Source organism: Ochotona curzoniae, unplaced genomic scaffold (assembly GCF_017591425.1).
Source record: "Ochotona curzoniae isolate NIBS_2020 unplaced genomic scaffold, NIBS_Ocur_1.0 scaffold_3223, whole genome shotgun sequence".
In the NCBI taxonomy this organism is placed as follows: Eukaryota; Metazoa; Chordata; class Mammalia; order Lagomorpha; family Ochotonidae; genus Ochotona; species Ochotona curzoniae.
The window spans coordinates 3861063-3878383 of record NW_024467108.1 but is presented as its reverse complement, the minus strand read 5'-3'; the positions used below and the strand labels follow the sequence as shown (position 1 = coordinate 3878383).

Sequence of the window (17321 nt, the reverse complement as noted above, 5' to 3'; positions counted from 1 at the left end):
GCCCAACACAATCTTCTGTGTGCAGCTACGGGATAGAAAATAAATCTTTATTATGTTGATGTGAGTCCCCACTCGCATCACAGCTGAGCATAGTGTGGCTGTGGGAGCAGGGCTCATTCAGGCCCAGCTGGCCTCATCCAAGCCCCTGGCCCCAGCCTGTGGAGCTAGGTCAGCAGGGCCTGACGCAGCATCCGCTTCTTCTGTGGTGTGAGGTGGGTGGGAAACTGGATGTCGAAAAAGATGAAGAGATCTCCCTTTTGCTCAGGGTCCTCAGGTAAAGGCATGCCCTCGCCCGGCACCTTCTTAAAGTACTTGGGACTGAGTTGGGAGGATATGGAAGAAGCGGGCTCAGCAAGCAGGGCCCCCTGCTCACTGATCCCAAAGACAAACAGAGTGTGGGGCTCACCGGGACACCTATTCACAGGGGCCCCTGGGTGAGCAAAGGGTGAGCAGACCCTGGGGTGGAGCGAGGGTGCCAGGCTGAAGGACGAACTTTCCCATGCCAAGGGAGACAAGTGGCTCAGAGGGCAGAGACAGCAGAGGGCTAGTACAGCACTGGCAATCTCCAGGCTCCACGGTGGCTTTGTGCAAGTCAGGCAGTCCTGAGCATCAGGGCTAGAGAATGGGCTGTCCCTCAGTCCTCTCCTCCCCTCTCAGAACAGGACTCTAGGACTGACTGCAGCCTGCACACACCGTCCCTGAAGCCCCAGGCCAAGCCTGCCTCTCTGCTACTGGGGCTCAAGGCAGATGAACTCACTGGATGATGTCATTGATAGGGATGTTGAGCAGTCGGTCATCTAATGTCTTCACCTCCACGGTGCAGCAGGTGAGTGCCTGGAGAGGGGCAGGGAGGTAGGGAGGGTCACCGTGGCCATCCTTCTTAAGAAGTCTTGCACCAGGCTATCCAGTGACAGGCCCTGGATTGGGCACCAGGGTGACAAACAACCACTCTGTGACCTCCCTTCCAGGGCTCACAGAGTGGCAGGTAACCCTGAGGCTGATGTAGGAAACATGGTGTGATCAAGATGGCAATAAAAAGTGTGTATGGGAGCTGAGGCCCCTGGACCATGTGCTGGGGCACAGCTGTGATGCCAGGTGATAAGGCCCCTGTGGGACATGGGGGGGAGTGTCCATAGCAACATGAGGATGGAGGTTGAGCAGCAGGACAGGGCAGGATGTGGGCAGGGCAGAGCTGCTGAGACAGGAGTGTGGATTTGCATGCAGGCTTGTGCAGCAGGGAGGAGGGAGCAGGGAGATTGGAGGTGGAGACCCCCACCTGGAACAGAAGCCCTCCCCGCTGACCTCCTGCCTGATCACCTTGCCCAAAGGGATGGGGTTCACAAAGATGAGGTTATCGTTCTCCCGGCGGAAGCGAGGGTGCAGTTTCTCCTTCACAATGAAGATGATGTCGGCTGGGGTGACGTTGGGGCCCTGGGCAGGAGAGGACAAGGAGGGAGAGGGACTAGGTGGACTGGATGTCCTGTGGGCAACTTTTTGCCTCTTCTAACCTCCAGGGCCCTAACTGCACAATGGGAGGATTAGAGCAGGTTTTCCAGGAGAGCCTTTCTGGATAGATTGTGCCCTGGACCCATGACTTCTCTTCTACTGAGCATGCCCATAACAGCCACCCTCAGGTGATGGATGGAGCACAGGGTTCAGCAAGTCCTACTCCAAACTCCTGGACTCGCCAAGCGTAAGTCAACAAAGCCCTGCCATGGTCCCTTCTTCTAGGGAATCAGCCTACTTCCCACTCCCTACAAAGGTTCTGGGTCTAGCGAGGCCAGCCACACTGTGAATCACACTCAAGGCTAAAGGGAAGCCCCAGAGGCTGAGGGCTCTGGGAGGAACTGACCTTCAAGGAGAGGTCAGAGAAGGCTTCCCAGAGGTGGCAAGCATGATAGTTGGGTCTTGCAGGCATTTATTTTTATGGAAACAACTTATTTTTGTAAATGAGAAAGGGGGCAGGCAATGTGGAGAGAAGTCCTTTTTCTCCACCCAGACACTCAAGCCCTTGGCCTCATCTTGGAGCTTCAGTTCTCTTTTGCTTTAAATAAGTGTCTGACTCACCAAGGCTGCTGAGCAACTTTTGTAGCAAGGCTTATTCAGAGAAGTCCGGCAACCAACCGCATGAGGTCAAAGCTTGCTTCTTCTTTTCCAGCCCACTTCTTTTCCCCTGCTCTGCATGAGGCCCCTCCCTCTCTGGCCTTGGCTCCCCAGAAGGACACCAAGGCAGCATCAGGGACTGTCCTTCGTGCTCTGTATCCTGTTCTTCCCTCCTCTGCTTCCCTCAGCCCCTCACCTGGTCCCCTTCCTTCTCAAAGGTAATGCGTGTACCCTGCCTCCAGCCAGGCCGCACGTCGATTGTCAGGATCTTGTCCTTGATGGTGGACGAGTACCTGTCCTCATTCAGCACCTGTGGCAACAGGAGCCAAGAACCCAAGGTTCCAGGTGGCAGGGGTGTCACAGAGCTGAGACCTGAGAGGCCAAGCAGCTGGTACAAGTTAGCTAAACCCACCACTCCCACCCTCAGAAGCTCCCAGGCTTAGCCCATCATGCACGGGAGAATGTACTCAGTTCTTCCCTCCAAACCCCAGAGATGCTGTTCCTGCATAAGTTTCTCATCCCAGAGGGATAAAGCACACAGAAACCAGCACATCTGAGCCTCACCCACGCAATCTCCATTGTGCTGTCCACCCTTGCCCCAGCGGCTGGTCCACAGTATGGCAGTGGCCAGCATCCACTCTACTCTTCCCAGCAAGCATGGGACTCTGGGATCCTCAACCTTGGTCACCCTGCAGACTCTCTGCCCACATGTCCTTCTTACTCCATCAGGCACACACCAGTGGGAACCCTGGAGGTATGGTCTGGTGATGACCAGAGAGCAGGATTCAAGGAGTCTCCTCCCCCTGGTAGCCCTCCAGGTTCCTTCTGGAGGTGGGGATGTGGGAGGGGCTGAGTGGAGGGAAAGTGGATGGTACAGAGAGACTGATGCCCTGGGAAAAAGAGGCTGATGCCCTCAAGGGTTCTACCCAGCTTCTATATCTGGGAGCCCTAAGGACTGTCAAGCTAAGAGTGCCTGATGATTCCATTGAGCCACATCTTAGCTGCCAGGGTGAGGAAGGGAGGTGGCTCTGGGCTTCCATCATGCACCAGCCCAGTACTCACCCGCCGAGAAATCTTAATTTTTTTGGTGCAGCCAAAGAATAAGTCTTCCAGTGATAAATACAGATCTCGTTCAATTGGGGGTTCCTGCTTCTTAACCCCTCGGCCCCGGAGCCCTCCAAAGTTCAAATCCACCTCATTTCCATCTGTGTCAAAAAACTCTATGGGAGGTAAGGAGAGGAGTAACAGAAACCATGTCCTCAGACTTGGATTCAGGGATACACACATCTCCCAGTCTTGCTCTCACCTCCTCTTCAAGGCCCTAAGCATAATTACCACCAGCATCCTAGCCCCACCTCTCAGACTCAGATAACCTAGGCCTTGCCAGATCCCACTGCTTCACCCACCACCTTAGAATCTTCTCTCTCTCCTTCCCCGCACCCCCTCCTGCGTTCCACAGCCAGCTTCTCTGATTCTTCCTCCTCCAATATGGGGAAGTACCTCAACCATCCCCTCCCCTCCAACCCCTCCTCTACTGCAACGTACCAGGAAAGAGAGCTGCATCCTCTAGTGGTGGCACCAGGGAGTGCCAGAAAAGACTCCTGCGGTGTAGGCATATGGGTGCACTGCTATTGTGCCTGGACGGCAGCAGATCAGGGATCCAGTGCTTGGGCCCCTGCTACCCATGTGTGAGACCAGGATGGAGCACTAGGTTCCTAGTTTCACCCTGGTCCACTCTGCCTATTGCAGGCATTAGGGAAGTGAGCCATTGCAGTCTTCCTTCCTTTCTGTTTCATCTCTGCCTTACAAAGGAATGAAACTAAATCCTAGATAGACATTTCAAAATACTCAGTTATAAACTGCCCCTGGTGGATGCACCGGCACCTGGCATTCCGTCCATTCCCCCCTACCCCCTGTACACTCTGCACTGGAGAAATCTGCAGAGCTAATATTTCCCAGACTGCTGCTGAATTGTGTTCATTGGCTAAACTCTGAGCTATTGGGAAGGCAGGAAGAGCCAAAGGAGGCATGTGTCTGTGGCTTCAGCTGGAGCTGTTTAACACTGTCTTGGAGATAGGGGTCTTCTGGGCAGCAGTATTCCCGTGGGCCCCACTCGTTCCATATTTGTTGGAGGTAAGTCAAGCACCACTGGAATCGGGGTTGACCTATGTGATTGCGAGAAAGAACAGCTCTCTTGATAGGCTAATTTGAAACAGCAGTTTTTGAAGGACTTGTTTTCTTGTGCGTTTTTTTGTTGTTGTTGTTGTTTTAAGATTTACTTATTTTTCTTGGAAAGTCAGATGTACAGAAAGAAGAAGAGACAGAGAGAAAGATCTTTCGTCCACTAGTTCACTCGTCAAGTGACCACAATAGGTGGAGCTGAGCCGATCTGAAGCCAGGGGCTTCCTCTGGATTTCCCACATGGGTGCAGGGTCCCAAAGGCTTTGGGCATCTTCTACTGATTTCCCAGGCCACAAGCAGGGAGTTGGATGGCAAGTGGATCAGCTAGGACATAAACTGGTGCCCATATGGGATCCCGGTGAGTGCAAGGCAAGGATTTAGCCACGAGGTTACTGCATCAGATTCCAGCCTTTCAGGTTTTTTTGTTTTTTTTTTTTTTAAAGATTTATTTCTTTGTAAAGTAGAGTCACAGTGTGTGTGTGTGTGTGTGTGTGTGTGTGTGTGTGTGCGTGTGTTGGGGGTAGTTAGAGAATCCTCTATCTGTGGGCTCACTCCCCAAATGGCCTCAATAGTTTGGCAGAAGACAGGAACTTGAAATTCCATTTGGGTCTCCCACATGGGTGGAAGGGGCCCAAAATTTGGGCCATCATTTACTTGCTTTCCCAGGCACAATCAGCAGGGAACCATATCAGAAGTGGAGCAGCTATGACCCAAACTGGTATTCACATGGGATGTAGTCATCCCAAACAGTAACTTAACTAGTTCTGCCACAATACCTGTGTCCTGTTTAACCTTTAAAAACAAAACAAAACAAAACAAAACAAAACAAAACAAAACAAAAAAACACCTATTCTGTGTGTGCACGCGCATCTCAGAATAATAAAACTATCCAAAGAAAGCTGTCTTTTCCAGTTGTATCCCATCAGGCAAGGTAGATGAGCTGTCTTACCACTGAAGGGGTTGTCTCCACCAAAGAACTCATGAAAAACCTTGGTAGGATTGCCGTGGAAGACGTAACCAGTTGTCCACGGGGTCTGGGATCCAAACTCCAGGGGAACTCCGCCCTTCAGGCCCTCCTCTCCAAACTTGTCATAGATGCCTCTCTTCACAGCTGTGGATATGGAATGAGAAGCTGGATGTTCAGGGTCAACTCATGCAGGGTAGACATGGGTATGTCCCCCTCCCCATCCAAACCACCGGAAAGAGAATGGGCCGGAAGTGGATTTGACTGGAAGAGATGAGGCCAAGGTCAGAATCCAGGCTTGGGATTTGCCTTCGGTCTATCCACATGACTCCTGGCTTTGCTGGGATAATGAGAACCGCAGAAACTCATCATTTTAGAGTCTAAGAATATTAGAGTTTTAACATCCTAGCATCTGTGAACCCTGAAATGCTTAACACTCGGGGCTGGAAGCTAGAGAAGCCAGCCACGTTGCTGTCCAGCACCCTCAACTCCAGGACAAGCCCTCAGAGAAAGCTCTAGTCCACCACGGATCCCCATGTCTCACCACTCTTCTGATCTCCACAGAAGAGACATGCTCTCTGCTCCTGGCCTCTCCCTGGCGCTCTGCCCCGGCGGCTCGGGACACGTGATGCGCATGCTTGGCCCCGCCTTCTGCCCCTCGGTTGCGGACGGCTGCCCTTCTCTGAGGGGAGCACGGTGTCCTCCGCCCTCCCGAGGTGTGTCCACGGGGAAGGCGACCATTTGTTGTTTTCTTCGCTGAGGTAGTTTTTTGAGGGATGGTCACTCAGAAAACCCGCCCGTCTAGAGACTCCCTCAGAAACCCGCCCGTCTCGGCTCCAGGTGGGCCCTGCGTGAAGGGTGGGCGTCGCCACAGGCACTCACGGTCGCTCAGCACGTCGTAGGCCTCGGCTATCTGCCTGAAGGTTTCCGCTGCGGACGGCTCACTGGATTTCAACGGGTGGTTCTTCAGAGCCAGCTTCCGGTACCTGCAGGGGAAAGGTAGTGTGCGCCTTTGTCACGGTGGCCGCTGGGCTGAGCCGCGCTGTGCTTTCCCGCCGCGCTTGCAAGTCTGGTGTGAGCTGGGCAATGTTCATCTTCCTGGACAGATACCAGGAGGGCGCAGGGTTGACTGACAGCCCAGCAGGTACCCCAGCCAAGGCCAAAGCTGCCCCTCACCCCCTACCCCTCATACAGGCACTCCCCTAACAGGAGCCCTTGGCTGGAGGTTCAAGGTGACTAGCCCTACTCAATCCTCCCTTCCCTGCCTCCTTTATTATTTATAATATTTCATTTTCAATCGAAAGGCAGAGAGACAGATATCTCTCACCCACTGGTTTCCTCCCCTAATTTCCACAGTATCTGCAGCTGGATCCGGAGCCTGTAGCTCAACCTGGGTCTTCCACAGTGGCAGCAGGGACCAAAGCAAGTACTTGGGCCGTTGCTGACTGCCTCCCAGTGCAACCAAAATCAATGTGTCTTTCATTCCCTTCTCATAGTCTAATCAACAAAAGCTGTTAATCTTGTGGCCAATCAGAATGTTTGTTCTCTAAATACCTAATGCCTGCTTAAGAATTCCAGGTGACAGGGCAGGCATTGTAGACACTACTGCTTAGGCCACCACATCCTGTATCCGAGTGTCAGCTCTGAGCTCAGTTGCTCTGAGTTTCTGATCCAGATTTCTTGCTAATGCAGCTTGGAGGCAGCACATGATGGCTACTGAGGGTCCTCAGAAAGTTCACAGGGGGCGACGTGGTAGCCTAGGGGCTGAATCCTCGCCTTGCATGTACCAGATCCCATATGGGCACTGGTTCATGTCCTGGCGGCTCCATTTTCCATCCAGCTCTCTGCTTGTGGCCTGTGAAAGCAGTAGAAAATGGTTCAAAGCCTTGGAATCCTGCACCTTATGGGAGACCCAAAAGACGCTCCTGGCTCCTGGCTTCGGATCAACTCAGCTCTGGCCATTGCAGCCACTTGGGGAGTGAATTAGCAGACGGACTTTAGCCGCTAGGCCCAAATGGCAGTTCTTTATCTTTCTTTCCCTCTCTCTGTGTAATTTTGCCTCTCACATAAAAATAAATTAATCCTTTTTTTCCTTTTTTTTAAGTTCACAGTCCCAGCTTTAGGCAATTGCCTGGGTTGCCTTGTACCTAGGCAGGTAGGTTACACTGATGGGAGAAAACCAGCCAGTAACTGGTGGGCATTCTGGGCCTGGTTAATGCCAAATTTATGTTAATTATACCATTATCCCAGCATAGTTGCTTATTCCTTTTTTTTTTTTTAAGTTGTGTTTGTTTTTATTGGAAAGGCATATCAAAATTTATGGAGAAAGAGAGACAAATATCTTACTCTCATTGATTTGCTCTCTAAATGGCCTCAGTGGCTGGGGCTGAGCTGATCTAAAGCCAGGGACTCAGGAACTTCTTAAGGTTTTCCATGCAGGTGCAGGTGCAGGGGCCCAAGGCTTTGGGCTCTCCTCTACTGTTTTCTCAGGCCATAAGCAGGGAAGAGGAGCAGGTGGGATGCAAACTGGAGCTCATATGAGATTCTGGCACTTGCAAGGTAAGGATTGGCCATTGAGCTATCAAGCTGTACTCCCGTACCCCCACCCCATGCTTTTTTTTTAAACTGGGGAAGGTGTGGAATGCTTGGCTGGCCCTCAGGTTGGGGGAACTGGGTAGTGCTACAGAATAGACATGTTAGAGTGGGAGTGGCTGAGGGCACGGACTGACTTCTGGGGTCTTCCATAGACCTGGTTACTGTACCCACAGGTAGGCAAGACAGCTGAGACTGGTTTAGAGGGGGAAAATCAGATGGTATGTCTGGGTCAAGTCAAGGCATCCACCCACATGGATGGGTTAAATAACCTGGGCTGGGTTAAATAGTATCATATGCCTGCTGGTGTTTGCAAAAGGTGGAATTGAGGAAATGCCTGGCTAGGCTAAGCCAGAATACCTGCTTGTGAGAGTTGTAGCAGGGGGTGGGCCATGTCAGGCTGGGGTGCAATACCCACCAAAACCTGGATGCCCACCAAGACCTGGATCTGGGGCAGATTCTGTAGTGAACTTGTGGTCTCATCTTTGTGGAATGCTGGGATTGCAGCACCCTCAGGTTCACTTGGAGAGCTAGAAGTGGTAACAGACTGAGCCAGGCTGGATCATAGAACTCACCCAACAAGAATCCACCTGACAGTAATGGGAGATGAGGCTGTGAGGAGGCCAGGCGGGGCCAGGCTGCAGTACCTGGTGGCACATGCAAAGGTCGATAATGAAGGCAGACCATGCCAAGCAGGCCATGGCACCTGCTGGTATGCCATGAGATCCGTGGCTGGGAGTAGGCCTGGTAGGGGAACTTAAAGAACTCCCCTACCAAGCTGCACCTCCCGCTGGTGAGCACAAGAACCAGGGCTGAGTGTGGGCTAGGCCAGGCAAGGCTGCAGCACTTGTCAGTATTTGTGCATGCCAGGTATAGGGGGAGAGAGGCAGGCCAGGTTGGGCTAGGCTGCAGCATCCATGAACTGGCCCACATGAGAGCCAGGACAGGATATAGGCTGCAATTGGCTGGGCTGGACTGCATAACCCATCAGCAAGAGCTAAGACAGCAGGTAGGCCATACCAAGCTGGGTCAAAACACCGATCAGCAGGCAACAAGACCCAGAGCTGGAATGGGGCACTCTGGTAACTCCCTTGTTGGGCTTCAGCTCAGAGTGTGAGAGCTGGGGTTAAGGGGAAGACCATGCTAGGCAAGGCTGCAGCACCCATCAACATATGTGTACGCTGGGACTAGGGTCAGGCCAGATTGGACTAGGCTCCAGCCCCTGTTGGCACTTGCAGAAGCCAGAATGGAATGTGGCATGGGCCAAGCTGGGCTGCAATACCTGCCAGGGTACATGAGAGCCAGAATAGGTAGGGACCAATCAGGTTAGGCTGCAGTATTCATTGGTGAGTACCAGGACTGAGGGCCAGCCATGTCAGTCTAGGCAGCAACACCCACTGGCACATGTAGCTGGCCTGGTAGGAGGACTTGGGGAACTCCCCTGTTAGGCCATAGCTCCTGTTGGTGGGCCTAATGAGCTAGGCTGCTGTATGTGCTAGTGAGAGCTGGGGGCAGACTGTGCTGAGCCTGGCTGTAGTACCTCCTGGTGAATGCCAACACTGGGGACTATCCATCTCAGATTGGGCCACAATACCTACTGGCATACATGGAGCTGGGAGTAGGCCTGGTGGGGGAACTCTGGGGTCTTCCTTGCTGGGCTGCTGCTTCCACTGGTGAGGATGAAAACTGGAACTGAGGGTGGGCCCAGCAGGGCTGGGCTGGGCTGGGCTAGGCTAGGCTGTCACACCCACTGGTACACACAAGAGCTGGACCACAGTACCCTCTGGCAGGTATTGGGAGTATGCCTGGCAGGGGACCTGTGGGTACTACTTTGCTAGGCTGTCACTGTTGCTGGTGAGCACGAGCAAATAGGCGTAAGGATAGGTTGGACAAGGTGGAGGCAGCTGTTGGTGTCTGGAGTAGGTCAGGCTGAACTACGCTGTAGCATCCATGGGTGTGCACAACAGCCAAGCAGGATGCAAGCTGGACTGGACTGGGCTTAGCAGAGGCTGGCATACTCAAAAACCAGGGTTGGGAGAGGCCTGATAAGGGCTATTGGAAGTCACCCAGGCTAGGCTGTAATACCCACTGGTATGCATAAGGACCAGGTCTATGGTGGGCTGGCTGGGCTAGGCTACAGCACTCATCAGTTCATGTGAGATATGAGGCTGGGGTGGAACTGACCAGGCAGCTGCATCCACTGGTATGTGCACTGGCTGATGCAGGTGTTGAACTGAACCTGACCCTGCACTGGCGGGACACGCAAGTCAAGTCTGAGATCACTCAGGCAAAGTTTCTAGATTCAGACCTAGCCACAGGGAAAATCACAGGATGCATGGCTGGCCTTGAAGTGCATGTATTGAGACTGAGCCTCCTCAGTCCCATTCAGTACTTTACTCCTCTTGGTCCCTTGGTTCTCTGCAATACTGTATCCAGGACAAAGTTCAAATGGCTCTTTTGTCCCTATTTCATGCCAGGAAAACTAAAGGACCAAGGACAGGAGATGAAGCATAGATCATAAAGGGAGAAGGAGTTGGGACAGAGTGAAAACTAAGATATCCAAATTTCCAGCCTGGGGCCTGACACAATCCAAAGACAGGGCACAGTATATAAGATGTAAAAGCAGCAAGGATTGCCTTGCTCGCCCTAGCTGTGCTAGAAGCTGGGTTTGGAAAAGATGAGGGAGGCACCTGCTCCGACACACCATGAAACCCAAGACCCCACTCCAACTTACGCCTTCTTGATCTGGGCATCCTCTGAGTTGCGAGTGATCTGGAGCACAGAGTAATAATCCTGGCCCATGGCTGGCTGACACTGAGCCTGGGATCCTCCTCATACTCGAGCAAGGCTGTTGGTCTGTGTTCCTTGGTTGCTCCTGACAACCGCACAAGGGCACCCTGGGAGTTGTAGTCCTTACTTAGCAAACAGCCTCCTTGTTTCTTGTAAAGATTTATTTTTATTATTTTTTCATTGGAAAGGCGGATATACAGAGAGGAGAGACAGAGAGGAAGATCTTCCTACTATGCCGATCCGAAGCCAGGAACCTCTTCAGGGTCTCCCTTGTTTCTTGTAAAGATTTATTTTTATTATTTTTTCATTGGAAAGGCAGATATACAGAGAGGAGAGACAGAGAGGAAGATCTTCCTACTATGCCGATGATTCACTCCCCAAGTGAGCGCAATGGGCCGATACTATGCCAATCCGAAGCCAGGAGCCTCTTCTGGGTCTCCCACGCGGGTGCAGGTTCCCAAAGCTTTGGGCTGTCCTCGACTGCTTTCCCGGGCCACAGGCAGGGAGCTGGAAGGGAAGCAGGGCTGCCGGGATTAGAACCGGCGCCCATATGGGATCCCGGGGGTTCAAGGCGAGGCCCTTTAACCACTTGCGCCACCGCGCCGGGCCCTGCCTCCTTGTTTCTTAAAAGGAGCCAAACACTGGGGCTGATTCTGTGCCTCTGATAAAGATCTCTCAATTCACAAACCTCGGAGTTCAGCAGCTCTATTTAATTTTATTTTGAAGGAGTGCAGCAATTTAAAAGATTATTTTAAATAAGTTTTTGTGATTCATTAATTGATCATCTATAAGAGATGGATTGCTTGTCAACACCTGAGATTGTAAATGTCTCTTTCAACATGGTTTTGCTACATCTCATGAAAAAAAAAAATTATCTCGGGCCCAGAGGCGTGGCCTAGAGGCTAAAGTCCTCGCCTTGAACGCGCCAGGATTCCATATGGGCACTGGTTCTAATCCCGGCAGCTCCACTTCCCATCCAGATCCCTGCTTGTGGCCTGGGAAAGTAGTCGAGGACGGCCCAAAGCTTTGGGACCCTGCACCCATGTGGGATACCTGGAAGAAGTTCCTGGATCCTGGCTTCGGATCAGCACAGCATTGGCCATTGTGCTCACTTAGGGAGTGAATCATTGGACGGAAGATCTTCCTCTCTGTCTCTCCTCCTCTCTGTATATCTGACTTTCCAATAAATAAATAAATCTTTTAAAAAAATTATCTCTTCAAGAGGCAGCTTCATAGAAAGATTGTCTGTCTGCAGATGCACTCCTCAAATGGCTACAATGTCATAAGCCAGGAACCAAGTTTCTTCCAAGTCTTCCCATAGGTGCAGTGGCCCAAACACTTAGGCCATCCTCCACTGTTTTTCCAGGCTATTAACGGGGAGCTAGATTGGATGTGGAACAGCTCAGACTCAAACCTGCACCCATGTGGGATGCAAGGATGCAGGAGGTGGTTTAATTATGGCCCCAGTGATTAATTTTTTTTTAAAGATTTTTTGTCCATTTTTGCATGACATTTTTTAAAAGCATTCATTGTCTTCTTGTGACCTTGGCTTGGGATCCTAAGAGTGAATGTTAAGGTACTCACAGCCTCAGTGAAGGCGTGAAGAGCAGAGCCTTGACAGACACCTACTTTCTTCAGATGGCATTGAATGTTCCTGGTTCTAGCTTCCATATGCCTGGCACACTTTCTGTCACAACTAAATTTTATTTATTTATGTATTTATTTATTTATTCATAAACTTTTTGATGATGTTTGCATAGTCGATCAGGGTGGGAAGGATCTAAGCTTAGGGAGAAGTGAGTGTGATCATGGTTTCCAAGCTTTTTGCATCTTCTTCCTATTTCTGGGGTGAGGAGAGAGAGAAGGGCATAGGCCATACCCACCCTCCCCACAGAAGGGATTTTATTCATCTGCAACTGTGGCCATCATGCACACTTGCAGGATGATGCACTTTGTCTTAGAATACACAGCCTTTTATATCCCTAAAAGCCAAGTTGCCAAAGCTCTCCTTACAAAAGTCAGGATATGCAAAGCTCTACTTAATCATTATTTTCTATTGTTTTTCTTATGTTAGTTAAAATTGAAGAAATCCAGAAAGGGAGGATTAACATAGCTATTTGCAACATGAGAAAGGTGAGAAGAAGAGAGAGCATTGGGGTTAGGGATGCCTTCTGTTATTTACAAGTGGAGGGAGAAATGAAGGAGAGAGAGAATTGGGACTCAGTTGTACAAAGACAAATCATTGCACCAAGTGTTCCTGGCTCGAGGTAAGCCTCCTTGTCCACTGACACACTCAGCTCCTTCACTGTCTCCCAGGTTACATTAATATTTTCTGTTCAGGCTCCCATCCAGGACACCATGCTGGGTTCAGTTGTGATTGATATCTCACTAGGCCCTGCCAGTCTGGGACTGTTTCATGGCTTTTCCATGTTTTTGATGAGCCTGGAAATCTCAGGACTACCAGTCAGTGCTGGAGTCCACCTCCAGCCAAGTTCAGAGCTCGAGAAGGGTTTGTGGAGTCGGTGATAAAGAAAGACACAGACACTTGGTGTGTTCTCACAACAGCTCAAGAAAAAGCTGTCCTTTTTATTTACTCAAAACCTCTCTCAGGCTTCTGCACAAGCAACTATTCTATTTTTACTTCAAGACTAAGGGGACATTTGGTCACTCCGTCTGTACTTCAAGGCTAAGCAGGTGCCCCAAAAGATAATTCTGCAAAATACTGTATTCATCTTCTTCAAAGCAAGCTATTATTTATTCTTCAACAGTAGCCATGGAGCAACAGCCAGGACTCCAAGGCCAAGGCACATGCAATTACCTGCTAATTAGTAGTACTTTCCCACTACATTTCTACTTCTACAATTTACCCATCATTTAATGGGAAAAAAACCTAAAATCCAAAACAGAAATTTCAAATATAAAATCCCTCTACAACTACAGACTCTATAACCCCATAAACAATGAGACAATAATCAAAAGCATTTTTCTTTAATAAAAACATCCTTAATTCCTCTGGCTAAAAATTATAAAACCAGCTAAAATAGTTACATTTTCTATGCTCCAAAAATTTGCAAAGACAGGCTAGCCTTTGAGATAACAGTAACTATATTTATTGCCATAGCAGTTTCAGCTCTCACTCCCATCACTTCCATTACTTTGTAAAATTCTTATTAAGCCATTTCCCAGAAGGCATGCTATATGTTTGGGCCCGATTTCAGGGCAATGGGTAGGTACACAATAAGGTGTCCAAAAATGGCATGGGCTTAATTGTGCTCCTGTGTGTAAATTGTCAAAGGCCCACTCACCAAGACCTTATCAGTGACATTAACTCTCAATCTCACATCAGTGGCAAAAACCGTCTCATAGGGGCAAATAACAATGCCTCAATAAATTACAGAATTCTTAGTGAGGTGCTTGAGTGTCCACGCAAACAGGGGATGAAACTGCATCAAGGTGGTCAGAGAGAAATCTGCCTGGCTCTGCCAAACAGCTGGACGCTCCCCTGGGCCCTGCCAAGCAGGGGAGCTGTTCTCTTCACACCTTTGTGCCACCCACACCTTCCTACATGGACCCCAGCAAGTCAGGTACTTTGTAGATGAGCCTTTGATTGGGGTTGGTTTGGTGCCTTCATTATGATTACATTGAGATTCTGGGCCGTGGGTAGGAAGATGACAGAGTGAAGTTCCAGTCTTACCAGAGCATACCCAAGATACTTTTGGGGAAATGGACTTGAAAGATGAGTTTATCTGAATGCAAACATCTTTGAAATCCTTGTGTATTTTTTCATGATACACATTTTCCATGGACTTTTTGAAGACCCCTTGCATTATCAATGTGACTTGGCACCAGTGGCAAGAACCACAATCACTTGCTCAGGCTGTGTTTGTCAGGTTTCTCCACTGTAAAGCTGGCTTCTCATTCCACGTCAGTCACCAGCCTTAGCCCAGGCTTCATCTTTCAGCAGGACCATGGGATGTCCTCACCATCTGCTGCTTTGCTTCTGCTCTGCAGGTGTCATACACACTTCGCACAGTGGAGGCCAAGCCTCTTCTCTTGGCACATGACCCTCTGTGATCTGCTGCTCCCTTGCCAACCCTGTGGTGCACAACCACCCAGCATCTACCTGCTGCTATTCCAATGGACAGCTACCGGGCTCAGTATTAGCTGTTCTGTCTGTCATGTGTTCTGCAGCTGCTTCCTACTCAGAGCCTTCCTGCCACTCCCTGGCCTGGACTTGACTAAATCCCATTTTGTTTTACTTATGTCAACTTAAATAAAGCAATCTGAGATTCTCCAGGGAATGATATTTATTTAGGATAACAGAGTACTACCTTGGGAACAGGCAGTCTGTGGAATTGAACAGGTGTCTTAGAAAACCACAGGCATACTCAAAGAAGCTAGGGAAAGGAAACATTGTTTGATGCAGAAATGAGGAGCATTACATGGGGGCATTCTGGAACGATCATCTTTGGCCACCATGAACAGCAACCAGGGTGATGTTGGTTCAAAGCAGGACAGCTGTTAGGCAGCTGCCCTTCACGAAGGTTGTTGTGGCCTGCATGCAGACTCGTGGTTCTGGAAGGTTCTGTGGTGGTTACAGCCAGGCAGGCAAGTCTGACATAAGCAGGCCCATGTGGGTTCTGATGATGCTCACATTGTCCACACTTCACAGGAAGTAGCCCATAGCGTGGGCTCAGGACCTGTGGAAGCAGTGTTGCCCCTGTGGTCCCTCCTTCCCTGTTTGTTATTCTCCTTTTCTTCTTTTTTATTGCACACATATATGCTCACAGGTGTGCTGGTAAAGGATTTACCACTGACTCATCAGAAGAAAGGTCCTGGACGGTTGCATTTGCCGATTTTCCCCAAGTGAGCCAGCTCCAACAGCACTGTATCCCTAACAATGTTGGCTTTTTTGTATTTTGAACTTTATATAAATAATATCATTTATACACATAGTGGAGGTGTGTGTGTGTGAGAGAGAAGCATTCTCAGAGGTTGTATAACACTCCGTTGATGAACATGTGCTCTGTGCATTGGCTTTGTTGAGTGACAGCAATTTCCCAATGCAGTTATTCTAATTTACAACGGCAGCCATGCTACACTAGTTTCTTTTGCCCCATATCCTTACCAACACTGGTCTTAGGCCCTAAATGCTTGCAACAGCTAGGGATAGGTCAGGCCAAAGCTAGGGCTTGGAACTCCAACTGGGTTTATCACATGGGTGGCAGAGACCAAGCACGTAGGCCATCATCTGCTGCTTCCAAGGCATACTAGCAGGAAGCTAGATTAGAAGCACAGGGTAGCCAGGCTTGAACCAGGCACTCTGACATGGCATGCAGCTGTCCCAAGTGGCAGGTTGTACTGCCAACACTACAGTACCTGCCCCATCATGTATACAATTAGCTAACTAATTACTTATATCTGAAAAGCAGAGAAACAGAGGGGAAAAAGGGGGAGAATGATCTTGCAGTTTCTGGTTCACTCCCCAAATCACCACAGCAGCTGGGGCAAGCTAGGCCAAAGCCAGAAGCCTGGAATTCAGTCTGGGTCCCCCATATGAGTGGCAGGGATCCAAAGACTCCAGCGCCACTGCTGCTTTTCAAGGTGCATGCAGGAAGCTCTACTTGGAAACATAGCAGAGACTCTGCTCTGCAGTGGGGGTACCTAAGGGGCCTCCTTGCTGCTACACTGGCAGTTCGTTCTGATTGGCATTTCCTGGTTGAGCAACTTTTCATATTTGTTGATGATGTGTTTTTCCTTACTGCAAAATGCTTATTTATTCATTCTGGTCTACTTTCTTACTAAGCTAATTTGTTTCATTTTGCTTAACTGATATGTAGCTCTTGATGTTCTCTGAAAGTAAATTCTGTGTTGGTAATATGAAGAACATATTCTTTCTTCAGTTGGGAGCTTGTCTTTTTACTTTTTAAAAATAATATATACATAGGGGTCCGGTGCGATGGCCTAGTGCCTAAAGTCCTTGCCTTGAATGCGCTGGGATCCTATATGGGCACCAGTTCTAAGTCCGGCAGCTCGACTTCCCATCCAGCTCCCTGCTTGTGGCCTGGGAAGGCAGTGGAGCGCAGCCCAAAGCCTTGGGACCCTCCACCTGTGTGGAAGACTCTGAAGAGGTTCCGGGCTCCTGGCTTCAGATTGGTCACTTGGGGAGTGAATCATCGGACAGAAAATCTTCTTCTCCCGTCTCCTCCTCTCTATGTATCTGACTTTGCAATTAAAAAAAAATCTTTTAAAAAAATCGAGTAGTTTCATATTTTCCTGCCAGGTAGTCAAGTACCAGGACTCTTTATTGAACATTTCCTTTTCCCTACCAATCTGTACTGACAACACACCCGTAGTGGCACAGGACTGTGCTGGACCCCCTTTCCATTGGGCCAGCACACACTATGGGCCCTCCTCCTGCTTTTTTCCCCACTTTCCCCCAACAGTTTCAACTTTTCTTTCATTCAGCCTTATGTTCCTCTCAAAAAGAAACAGGATCTTAGATAAGATCTGACCTGAGCGTAAGAAGAACAAGGAAGGCTGCATTTTAAGTCTCATCCCCCAGTGGCGTTTCAGACACTAGTGCCCGAGATATTGAAGAACTTGCCAGGTCCAGTGAAACCAAAGTTAGAGCAGAGCACCTGCCTTACAGGAACTTCTTACCTCATCGGAGGTGACAGGCCTATTCTGG

General features: G+C 49.8%; 1 protein-coding gene across 1 annotated transcript; it reads right to left on the bottom strand.

The window, feature by feature from the left end:
- Positions 1–27: 27 nt before the first annotated feature.
- DNAJB13 (DnaJ heat shock protein family (Hsp40) member B13) lies at positions 28–10700 on the bottom strand. The gene is made up of 8 exons (XM_040964398.1): positions 10575–10700; positions 6131–6234; positions 5234–5395; positions 3166–3323; positions 2300–2413; positions 1318–1431; positions 758–834; positions 28–318 (listed from the first exon to the last, which is right to left on the bottom strand). Exons 1-8 carry the CDS (start codon positions 10640–10642, stop codon positions 165–167), a joined length of 951 nt encoding a protein of 316 aa, XP_040820332.1. The 5' UTR covers positions 10643–10700; the 3' UTR covers positions 28–164.
- Between the last annotated feature and the right edge of the window lie 6621 nt (positions 10701–17321).

Bases quoted from the DNA above. Each gene is read 5' to 3' on its own strand.
- DNAJB13 (XM_040964398.1), bottom strand. From the start codon at position 10,642: ATGGGCCAGGATTATTACTCTGTGCTCCAGATCACTCGCAACTCAGAG. The intron at 6,235-10,574 runs GTAAGTTGGAGT...TTTCCCCTGCAG, and splicing joins GATGCCCAGATCAAGAAGGC to GTACCGGAAGCTGGCTCTGA. The intron at 3,324-5,233 runs GTAAGACAGCTC...TACCTCCCATAG, and splicing joins TGGAGACAACCCCTTCAGTG to AGTTTTTTGACACAGATGGA.